This window comes from Salvelinus namaycush, chromosome 28, assembly GCF_016432855.1.
Source record: "Salvelinus namaycush isolate Seneca chromosome 28, SaNama_1.0, whole genome shotgun sequence".
Taxonomy (NCBI): Eukaryota; Metazoa; Chordata; class Actinopteri; order Salmoniformes; family Salmonidae; genus Salvelinus; species Salvelinus namaycush.
The window spans coordinates 28,329,673-28,342,256 of NC_052334.1; the positions used below are offsets into that span (position 1 = coordinate 28,329,673).

Here is a 12,584-nt window from a genome sequence, read left to right on the forward strand (position 1 = left end):
TAACTGCCTCGTTCAGGGGCAGAATGACAGAGTTTTGCCCTGTCATCTCGGGGATTCAATCTAGCAACCTTTCAGTTACTGGCCCAACGCGCTAACCACTAGGCTACCTGCCGCCCCTTTAGCTTATATAAAATAGTAGTTCTCTTTAGATTTTCCCCACATGTAGTTAGTTACCTTTGTTTAGTTTTTCATAATTGTAACATTATGCACTATGAAAAACTACAACAACAAAAAATAATGATTTCGTATCATACAAATACATTTTACCGCGGACTTTTATTTTGAAGGGAAAATCCTAAAACCGGAAGTCTTAATGTGGATAGGATCCAGCCAGTGTTCTTGCCGTTACGCTAATCAAAGTCATTGATGACGCTACTAAAGCATACATAGCGCATATAATAAAAATGTTTTCCAGTCTTCTGTGGCTTGACAGTAAAAAGAACTACATACTACATTGCATCCACCAGAAAGAACACTGTGCTGAAATCAACTGCATCTAGTAATTTAATAGGAATGCTGTCTCCATGTGGGCGAGTTATGAGATTACTGACCGTTTCTGAAACATAATTTCACAAAAACTGTTATTACAAAGTTATATTTACTTTGTTATTTATTACTTTGATGTGACATGATTTAATTCATTGTAAAAACATACTTTTTTCCATTCCCTACATGTTTGAGCGAAGTTGGACAAAACCCCATAATTGTGTGGTGCTTTTATTTAGCAACTTTAGATATTTCATTACTCTTCTCTTTCGGGTGCTAAGCATTTGAGTTGACATGTGGGACTGACTAGTTGCGTCACTCGTCTAGAGAACGTTGATCCTTGTGCGTGGCGGTGGAAGTGTAATGTCAGTTTTCGTCGGCTTGTCAAATATTGAAGGGAGGGTGTGTTCGCCATTTACCTGGACTAACATTATTGCTTCTTGAAACTACTTTACTAAAGAAGAGGACAGATACAGCTGTAAATTATTATTTATTGTGTTAACGCTGGCTACTATTCTGGAGAAAGCAGAGTCCGGATTAAAGGTATGCTTGTGAAGGGGGAGTCGAACTACTACTGTTTTTTTCTCGTTCGGGAAAACCTTTCCTATTTCCTGTATGATGATGTTTGGCCTTTAATTTAAACGGGTAACTAACTAACCAGAGAGACAGGAGCTAACGGACCAGTAATCCCAACATTCTTTCGAAATAAGATAATTTAGCTACTATAGCTAGCTTGCTGAAAGTGGAGAGTCAGTCTGCTTGCAAACTCACCATAAAGTCAAGTGTCAACTGCTGGCTAACGTTGCAACAAGTGTTGTTACAACCATTGTAACCTTCAGAATCGTTTGTTGTTTTTGTAGCTTTCCACCTGGCCTAGCTTGTTTGACAAGTGAGTTGGCTAGACATGATGAATTGCATATGCAACATTTTCCGGATATGAATATGGGAATTATTGGTTAGTAAAGTGGCTGAGACTGATAGCAACTAGCTTACTAACATTACTACAGTACAAGCCATTGACCACAGATCATTCTGGTATTATAGCATAGCCATATCATGTTTAATTAGTTGCACCTCGTTCCAAACCAATGTTGAATGGTAGGTAATTTTAAGCAAACAGCAATTTAGGTTGGCTGCATGATTGAGCAGAATTGTAGACCTAAAATCAAAGGTGATCAGAACTGAGGAGTTAGTATAGTTAAGGTACCCGAACAAACAGCCAAACTTGATAAGACCTAACTAGCTCTCAGAACCTTCTACTCGGTATGTAGGGTTTTCAGCCATTACATTCCCCCATATTTGGCTCCGTGTAAACTGACGCTGTGTTTTAACGTTTAGAAACGTCAATCATCGCTTACGAAATGGTTTTCCAAACATATGCTGATATGCCCGTTATCTTTCATGTCAGCTAGAAAGAATATTTCAAATAAGAGACTTACTGTAGCAGTTTTGCACAGATCCATAATGTGTTTAAATCCAGTTGACAAAATACACTTCCTCCCCCAAAACACACAGGTGTTCGGATCATGCTAATTAGCACAGGTGGTCTTCTGTCTGTCTTCCATTAACAAGCGCTGTAACATGGAGATATGCCCGTCAAGGAACACTAACCCTATAAAAGGTGTGTAGTAATTTCACTTTTTTATTATTATTTCTCACCGATATGAAAAGAGACCCCAGCAAAATCGGGTTTTCATTTATCTGCATGTCCAGACCTTATATTTAGCCTCACATTGGAGTGTTTAAACATTTTCTTTTCAGGACAGGCTACAGATTAAATAAATTATGATGAACTTCATAGGGCGGTGGAAGTGCACGGAATGAGCTTGATGCTCCTTTCCAATAACTGTCGAGGTTCTTGTTCTGCTGACATGGTGGTCGATGCTAGAATGCTGTTTGACAAATAAAAATATTCTCTTAACCATAATAATCTCTTCAAGTAGACTAACCTACCTGCAGAGCCTACCTGCACTGTATCTGCAAGCTGTTGGCTGTAGTGAAAGTGCTAAAACCAGAGTAGGTACATTTGTTATTTAATGCAACAGTTTGTGATAACTCTTGGTAGAGTTGAAAATGGAAACACACTGAACATTAGATTTGTATTTGTTGCATGAAAACGTAAGTGGATACCAAATGCTGTGTGCACTACATCATCATGCACTGATTTTTATCCACAACGCGTCAGTTTGGTGGAAACACCACTCGTGGGAAAATGCACATATTTTCTTTCACATCAAATCAAAGTTTATTTTTCACGTGTGCCGAATACAACAGGTGTAGACCTTACAGTGAAATGCTTACTTACAGGCTCTAACCAATAGTGCAAAAAAGGTATTAGGTGAACAATAGGTAGGTAAAGAAATAAAACGACAGTAAAAAGACAGGCTACATACAGTAGCGAGGCTACATACAGACACCGGTTAGTCAGGCTGATTGAGGTAGTGTGTACATGTAGATATGGTTAAATTGACTATGCATATATGATGAACAGAGAGTAGCAGTAGCATAAAAGGGGGGGTGGTGGGTGGCAGGACACAATGCAGATAACCCGGTTAGCCAATATGTGGGAGCACTGGTTGGTTGGCCCAATTGAGGTAGTATGTACATGAATGTATAGTTAAAGTGACTATGCATATATGATAAACAGAGAGTAGCAGCAGGGTAAAAGCGGGGTTTGGGGGGGCACAATGCAAATAGTCTGGGTAGCCATTTGATTAGCTGTTCAGGAGACTTATGGCTTGGGGGTAAAAACTGTTGAGAAGCCTTTTTGTCCTAGACTTGGCACTCCGGTACCGCTTGCCATGTGGTAGTAGAGAGAACAGTCTATGACTGGGGTGGCTGGGGTCTTTGACAATTTTTAGGGCCTTCCTCTGACTCTGCCTGGTGTAGAGGTCCTGGATGGCAGGCAGCTTAGCCCCAGTGATGTACTGGGCCGTACGCACTACCTTCTGTAGTGCCTTGCGGTCGGAGGCCGAGCAGTTGCCGTACCAGGCAGTGATGCAACCAGTCAGGATGCTCTCAATATTGCAGCTGTAGAACCTTTTGAGGTTCTGAGGACCCATGCCAAATCTTTTTAGTTTCCTGAGGGGGAATAGGCTTTGTCGTGCCCTCTTCACAACTGTCTTGGTGTGTTTGGACCATGTTAGTTTGTTGGTGATGTGGACACCAAGGAACTTGAAGCTCTCAACCTGCTCCACTACAGCCCCGCCGATGAGAATGGTTGCGTGCTCGGTCCTCCTTTTCCTGTAGTCCACAATCATCTCCTTAGTCTTGGTTACGTTGAGGGATAGGTTGTTATTCTGGCACCACCCAGCCAGGTCTCTGACCTCCTCCCTATAGGCTGTCTCGTCGTTGTCGGTGATCAGGCCTACCACTGTTGTGTCGTTTTTTTCTTTATGCGGATTTTAGAATATTCACATGCAAGTCTGTCACCAATTGGATAGAAACCTAGCTAGTAAGACTCGATCACATTTTTTGTATTAATGGGAATACTTGGGATAATATTTCCTAAACAAAAAGTAGTTTTATATCTTAATTCCTGGTGATTTTTTTTGGGGGGGGGGGGGGGGAACAAAAATCTGCCAAAATGTTTTTCCTGTATCAGCTGTATGTTAATAGATCTGAAAAGATTAATTGAGTTGTTAGTGAATGTGGTGACAACAAGAATCTACTGCGCTACATGTTGTCTAATATCAAGTCTTCTCGCCCCTCCCAGGATGCTAAGAAGGCTCTGAGTCGGGGCTCCAAGATGAGTGTGACGTCATGGTTCCTAGTCAGCAGCTCAGGCACAAGACACCGGTTGCCACCGGAGATGATCTTTGTGGGCCGGGAGGAGTGCGAGCTCATGCTGCAGGTGTGTACGACATCAAGATTCCCTAAAAACACGGCACTTCCATACAGCTACTACCAGAACTGGCTTTTTCGTAGCAGGTTAGGAGAATTAGCTTAAGGTTAGGAAAAGGGTTAGGATTAGCGAAAATGCTCTCCTAACCTGCTATGAAAAGTCACTTCCAGTCGTAGCTGTATGGAGGTGGTGTGTTTTTAGGGAGTACCCGAATGACATCCGCAGCACCTTCTGTTTAGACACCACATGCCATCAACCTGTCAACTGCCCATCCACCCTCTAGTGAAAGGATGACGCCTATATTAGGGTCCTGACTCAAGGAAAGCAAGTTTTATTAATGTACGAAAGATCTGTGGGAGTTGACCTGTGTGTATATGAGAGGTGTTTATTTGTGCACGTGTGTGTTTTAAGAGCAGTGCCTGCTGGGAGAATTGCCTCCCGCAAATGTCAAAGCAAAATGCAACTGACACATTCCACCCTGCTATTTTTCTCCATGTTTTCTGGTTCTAATAACTGTTTGGAATCATTTGCTAGTTTCTTTCTGTGTACTTCTCGCTCTTGACTTCTAGCTCTTGCCACTGGAAAAAGGAACGCTGCCTTCAAAATAGTTTATACACTTTCCTCAGTCTGTGGTTTGCTCAACATGCCCAGCCCACCACATCTGCTTGTAGAATTGAAAAGTTGCTCTTGTCCACATTCAGGCATCACTGGCTCCAGCAAAACCTCAGCCTCTCCTATTGGAAATGATGCTTACTTATAATCTCTCTTTAAGTGTGCATGCTTTCTGGTCTGGCATGTGCTACAGCCCAAGCATATTTCAGTCTTGTCCCTTTTTGGCATTGTACAGTCTTTTGTTTTTGTATTTGCAGCACAATGTAAAATGACAATACCCACAAAAACCAACGTTTGGTGACTGTCTGTAATGTGAGCATTCCGTTTGGCTTTTTGACAGATGTGGAACTGGAGCCATTTCAAATGAAAGTTGTTTAGCGTCTTGATGTTGTCTCTTTGTAAAAGTCTGTCTGAACAGTATGTGCCTCTACAAGCCCAACAAGTAGGCCATGAAGTCTTTAGAGAAACTGTATTCGTCACTCTGCAACGGCTGTGGGGTGCCAGAGGTCGCATTCGTCTCAGATAAGATAAATGGACATTCCTCTGGGAAAGTGGGTTGATGTTGTAACTGAGTGGTGTTTTATTTATTATTTGAGACCAGACCTTTTTTTTTGTCAAGGGCAATTCCATGGTAATGGAATTTTCACTTAAAATGTTTGCTAAACTAAAAATATTGATTTCAAAATGTAACAATACATACAACTCTATGCACAAGTAACACTTTCAACAATTTACACAGAAAATTTTACAAAATCACATTTACTGGAAGAACTGTGCAGATGCAAATTTTGGTAAAAGAATTTCGGTAAAATCCCCACATTTCACCACAACTTTTTTTTACATCATTTGGATGATGCAAGGTTGCCACTTTACAAAATAGTATGCATTACAATTTGTTTTACCACAGAGAATCAGATAAATGTAGGCTACAGTCTTTCTATTGGCTTATTTGCATATTCAAGCCTGTCTCAAAATACAACACTCCCCTTTTAAGGCTCTCCTGGGGGATGGTTAGACACCCTTGGTAGCCTATAACATATTGCACCATTAGGCTACAATTTAAACCAAATACTTTTTGTTTTTATAAAATAATTCTCTCCATGGCTTAACAGTAATGGCGTCCCATCATCAAAGAAATATATGGTTCAAAACGGACTCTTGGACAACTGATCCAAAATTCATACAACCACTGCATATAAAAAAAAAAAGAATTCAAAAGCAAGGAGGCTGATTGATGCAACCGATCAGACTGTTTAGCTTAAAATCGTAATGTTTTATTTCTTCTTATTAAAAGCTCAACGATGCTTACATGGCTATAGGCAATGCGCAAATGTTCCAAAATGCAATTGGCGGGAAAACACAATTCTCAAACGCGCACCCCAAGCGTAAGCAGTTTCATGTGACAGATATGAAAATATCTGTTAAAAATTAAGAAAGGGGAGCTTTGAAGGTGCTTCAGCTAGCATGGGTTACTAATATGACAAGGATTATGCCTTTGGCTGCTGGACAATTAAAATAACGTTGATTTGAAAACCAATAACGTAAACTCACTCACTTTTGTACATCGTCTTGGTCCGTACAATTGACCTTACCCCAAAAACGTCATACTTCCAGATCAACTGTAATGTCAATACCATTGTAAAGCACAATTTCTCCCCTTTCCAACAAAATCAATGACATGAGCTCCACGCTGCCCGTTTCTGCATAATTCAAGAAGGCAAGGAGCTCCGTCGGGTCTTTTTTTTAAATGGCGGGTGGGGAAGCAAAACTAATGCGTGATAGTGAGAAGGACAGATGTGTGGGAAAACTGCTTTTTTTTGTCACGGTTGCGCACATTTGTACAGAATGGGGTGAGTTTACATACATTTTTGCAAATGTATAAAAAACAGGTACCTTATTTACATTTACAGTATTCAGACCTTTTGCTATGAGACTTGAAATTGAGCTCAGGTGCATCCTGTTTCCTTTGATCATTCTTGTTTCTACAACTTGATTGGAGTCCATCTGTGGTAAATTCAATTGATTGGATATTATTTGGATAGGCACACACCTGTGTATATATAAGGCCCCACAGTTGACAGTGCATGTCAGAACAAAAACCAAGCCATGAGGTCGAAGGAATTGTCCGTAGAACTCCGAGACAGGATTTGGGTCGAGGCACAGATCTGGGGAAATGTACCCAAAAATGTCTGCAGCATTGAAGGTCCCCAAGAACACAGTGGCCTTCATGATTCTTAAATAGAAGTTTGGAACCACCAAGACTCTTCCAAGAGCTGGCCGCCTGGGCAAACTGAGCAATCGGGGGAGAAGGGCCTTGATCAGAGAAGTGACCAAGAATCCGATGGTCACTCTGACAGAGCTCCAGAGTTCCTCTGTGGAGATGGGAGAACCTTCTAGAAGGACAACCATCTCTGCAGCACTCCACCAAGCAGGCCTTTATGGTAGAGTGGCCAGACGGAAGCCACTGCTCAGTAAAAGGCACATGACAGCCTGCTTGGAGTTTGCCAAAAGGTATCTAAAGACTCTCAGATCATGAGAAACAAGATTCTCGGGTCTGATGAAACCAAGATTGAACTCTTTGGCCTGAATGCCAAGCGGCACGTCTGGAAGAAACCCGGCACCATCCCTACAGTGAAGCACGGTGGTGGCAGCATCATGCTGTGGGGATGTTTTTCAGCGGAAGCAACTGGGAGATGAGTCAGGATCGAGGGGAAAGATGAACGGCAGAGAGATCCTTGATGAAAACCTGCTCCAGAGTGCTCAGGACCTCAGACTTGGGCAAAGGTTCACCTTCCAACAGGAGAACAAGTCTCTGAATGTCCTTGAGTGGCCCAGTCAGAGCCTGGACTTGAACCCAATCTAACATCTCTGGAGATACCTGAAAATAGCTGTGCAACAACGCTCCCCTTCCAACCTGACAGAGCTTAAGAGGATCTGCAGAGGAGAATGGGAGAAACTCCCCAAATACACGTGTGCCAAGCTTGTAGTGTCACACCCAAAAAAGACACAAGGCTGTAATCGCTGCCAAAGGTGCTTCAACAAAGTACTGAGTAAAGGGTCTGAATACTTTATGTAAATGTGATATTTCATTTATTTGTTTTTTAATACATTTGCCAACATTTCTAAACCTGTATTTGCTTTGTCCTAATGCGATATTGTGTGTAGATTGATGAGGGGAAAACTATTTAATCAATGTTAGAATAATGCTGTAACGTAAATTGTGGAAGAAGTCAAGTGGTCTGAATACTTTCTGAATCCACTGTACATCTTCATTTCTGTTCCAATTAAACTGAGTGGATGAAAATTATCCCAATTTGTGACTTATTTTCCTTTCTTAGGGATTAGGGATATAGTAGCTGTGTTGATGTCTCTGTGGAATTGTCCTTTTTCAATAGCAATGTTAAGCGATTCAATAATAACTGATCCTAGCTCATCCCAAAAGTTGGGAATGGGTTCAGGAGGTTTTCCATCAATACCAGGCGCTTTATCTGTCTTCATATTTAAAAGAGCAGCTTTCAGTTCAGATAAAGTGACAGGTTCCTCTAATAAAACTGTCTCTTCCTGAGAAAGTTTGGGCAACGTAAGGTCTGCCGACAAGCAGAAACATCAAAGCTATTTGAAGAACTCTATAAATCTGACTAATATGCTATAAAACTTCTTTATTTCTGTAGGATCAGATATCAGTCCCTTAGTAGGGGATCTGAATAGCTGTATTGATGATCTTGTTTCAGCATGTTTAAGCTGCAGTGCCAGTAAGTGGCTAGGCCTACTCCCTTAAACAGTCACACCCTCTGCTCTGTTGCAACAGGTCATTAAGTTTCAGTCTACTTGTTTTTATCCCAATTTCTTTCTCTGAGTAGTTGTCTTCCTGCATTTTACAATGACTTTTCCAATTCACTGATCTTCTGAACTCTTTATTTCTGGAAATGGGAGGAAAAATGTGTAGTGTTTCCTCTTATGAAACCTTTTACAGCTAACCATACCATAGTTGAGTCCTCCACTGAGTAATAATTTATTTCTAAAAATTATTTTAAATTGGATCTAAACTGAAAAAGGAAGTCAGTTGTGTAGTGAAGTATTATTAAACCTTCATCTCAGTGCACATTTTTTAATTGGGAAGATTTGAAATTTACAGAAGAATGATCAGTTAGAATGGCCTGTAATGTTTTTATAAGTTCCATGTTACCTGTAATATCAGTAGATGTTGAAACATAGTAAATTCTTGAGAAAGTCTTAAATCTAAAAGAAAAGCATGTATAGTCCTTAGTTGTGTGATTTTGAAGTCTCCAACGGTCATTAAGATCTTTAAGAAATTGGTTAAGTGCACTGGAAGCATTCACTTGTGATGAGCTATGAGAAGGTTCATATCTATCTAGCTTAGCATCAATAATGGCATTCATGTCAGTTCCAATAATAAGCGTATAATCCGATTTAAATTGATCAGGCTTCTGGTTACAGAAGGGAGAACATCTTTGTCATATGGGTTAGGAGCATAAATAGATACAAATGCTATTTTAATTCCATACAGAGTGGAGCATATATAAGTAAATCTGCCCTGTATCATTTCCACTTTTTTCAATTGTAAAGGGTAAATTGTGTTTATGTAGGATAAGCACCCTTTTAGATATGAAGCAGGAAGCAGCTACCAGTTGGTAGTATTTGTTTTGAAGTCTATGGACATCACCCTCTAAAATATGTGTTTTGATGTATTTCTAATAGCTTGAATGACTTTTTCTGCTAGATGTTTTCTAAGACCCCTTTTTCATCTCTTTGACCAGAAATCAAAGCTTTTGCTTATTCATAATTTATAGGATGGAAAATGGTTGAAAGATTTTTTATAATAATATCTCTCTATATATACAGTTGAAGTTGGAAGTTTACATACTTAGGTTGGAGTCATTAAAACTCGTTTTTCAACCACTCCACAAATTTCTTGTTAACAAACTGTTGTTTTGGAAAGTCGGATAGGACATCTACTTTGTGTATGACACAAGTCATTTTTCAACAATTGTTTAGACAGATTATTTCACTTATAATTCACTGTATCACAATTCCGGTGGGTCAGAAGTTTACATACATTAAGTTGACTGTGCCTTTAAACAGCTTGGAAAATTCCACAAAATTATGTCATGGCTGTAGAAGCTTCTGATAGGCTAATTAACATTATTTGAGCCAATCGGAGGTGTACCTGTGGATGTATTTCAAGGCCTACCTTCAAACTCAGTACCTCTTTGCTTGACATCATGGGAAAATCAAAAGAAATCAGCCAAGACCTCTACAAGAGAAATCAGCCAAAAATTGTCGACCTCCACAAGCCTGGTTCATCCTTGGGAGCAATTTCCAAACACCTGAAGGTACCACGTTCATCTGTACAAACAATAGTATGCAAATATAAACACCATGGGACCACGCAGCCGTCATACTGGTCAGGAAGGAGACGCGTTCTGTCTCCTAGAGATGAACGTACTTTGGTGCGAAAAGTGCAAATCAATCCCAGAACAACAGCAAAAGACCTTGTGAAGATGCTGGAGGAAACAGGTACAAAAGTATCTATATCCACAGTAAAACGAGTCCTATATCGACATAACCTGAAAGGCCGCTCGGCAAGGAAGAAGCCACTGCTCCAAAACCGGCATAAATGGCTTAAGGACAACAAAGTCAAGGTATTGGAGTGGCCATCACAAAGCCCTGACCTCAATCCTATAGAACATTTGTGGGAAGAATTGAAAAAGCGTGTGCGAGCAAGGAGGCCTACAAACCTGACTCAGTTACACTAGCTCTGTCAGGAGGAATGGGCCAAAATTCACCCAACTTATTGTGGGAAGCTTGTGGAAGGCTACCCAAACCGTTTGACCCAAGTTAAACAATTTAAAGGCAATGCTACCAAATACTAATTGAGTGTATGTAAACTTCTGACCCACTAGGAATGTGATGAAATAAATAAAAGCTGAAATAAATAAAAGCTGAAATAAATAATTCTCTCTACTATTATTCTGACATTTCACATTCTTAAAATAAAGTGGTGATCCTAACTGACATAAGACAGGGAATTTTTACTAGGATTAAATGTCAAGAATTGTGAAAAATCTGAGTTTAAATGTATTTGGCTAAGGTGTATGTAAACTTCCGACTTCAACTGTAAATATATATATATATATATATATATATATTGCTTTCATTTGACATCCAATTTTGATATGCTCCATTGAACTTCACATTGCTGTTCATGGATCCTTTTAAATGGAAATTACTCAATACTGTGGAGTTTTCAAAGTGGTGATGATAATACCAAACAAACCAGGATAATGATACTAACCATTGCCCTGCCCAGTGCTGATTGAGACAGGAAAATAGCTACTCCATAAAGCCAGAGCCTCTCAAATCTCCAAATTAGTGGTAAACCAGTGGATGCTCCTCAGAGGAGGAAGGAGAGGACCATCCAACTCTGTGAACTTCAGAAAAATAGTGAAACATTTTTAGATAAAACTATACTAAATATATTCATGTCACCAAATAACTGTTTTAAAATACACTGTTTTGCAATGGTCTCCCTGAAGGACATCTACCTGAATTTGTCTAATAGAAACACTTGTTTTGCAATTGTTTTGGACTAATGGTTACACCCTAGAGGAGCTAGATGCAGGCAAGAGTGGTGGTATTGGCGGTATTGAATGCGTTACTGTCTGTCACCTTGATTACTCCAATTTTTCTATCGACATGTGCACCAATGTTAAACTTTCATTTGTAGGCTAGGTTGTAGCAACCTGATGATGGTGATAGGGAAAATTTGATTATCATGTAGTAGCCTTAACCTATCTATGTTACATTGAACTGGGTGAAAGGAAAATGAATGACTGTCATCCAATATCCTGTAATAGAAATAAGGCCATGCTCATAAAAAAATGAAGTGTCCTCCCTAATATTAAATGGCACCGACTGCCACTGTGGTTAACATGCAGCATGTGACAACAATAAGAAGGAACGATAGTAACAGTAGCAACTCTGCAAATGAGTTAGGTGGGTGAATGGTCTGTCTTTGTGGTGAAGAGGAGGCCTGGAGTGGATAATGAGTGGAAGAGAGAGCGAGTGGCTCAGCCTGCCTTAATTACTGCTTTTGTTCTGCCCGTTAATTAATGAGCAGAACTACAGTAGAGCTGTCTGTCTTGTCCTCCTGCCCTGCCGGCTGGTGGCTTGTTGAGGACCGGAATGATTGGTTGAGTTGTGTAAAGTGCTCTTTCTGCCTGTTCAGTGTCAGACTGGGGTTGTCTTCAACCAGCGGGTACCATAATGGCCCGGCGTGTATTGGTTAGGAGTAATAGGGATAATTTGCGAGAATGTAAGCAAACTCAAAGGCCTATCTGTTTGACTATGAGCACGGTGATCTACTGTACATGCATGTTGCCTTCATTGCGGATATTTTGTTTTACTGCTTATACTCATGACAGTATCTAGTCTGAAGTTTCTTAGCCATTGCCCATCAGTATGAGATGCTCAGGTATGTTCTCTGTTGCTTTACAGTCACGCAGTGTGGACAAGCAGCACGCTGTCGTCAACTACGACCCAGCCACAGACGAGCACATGGTGAAGGACCTGGGCAGCCTGAACGGGGTGAGTCTCATCATGTCCCCTGCATACAGGTTAA

General features: G+C 40.4%; 1 protein-coding gene across 1 annotated transcript in view; it reads left to right on the top strand.

Moving 5' to 3' along the window:
• Positions 1-837: 837 nt before the first annotated feature.
• LOC120023310 (centrosomal protein of 170 kDa protein B-like) overlaps positions 838-12,584 on the top strand; it is a 44,516-nt gene continuing 32,769 nt past the window's right edge. Inside the window, exons 1-3 of the mRNA XM_038967332.1 lie at positions 838-1,029; positions 4,202-4,339; positions 12,461-12,550. Coding sequence (XP_038823260.1) covers positions 4,235-4,339; positions 12,461-12,550 — 195 coding nt within the window. The 5' untranslated portion in view covers positions 838-1,029; positions 4,202-4,234. The remainder of the gene's footprint in view (positions 1,030-4,201; positions 4,340-12,460; positions 12,551-12,584) is intronic.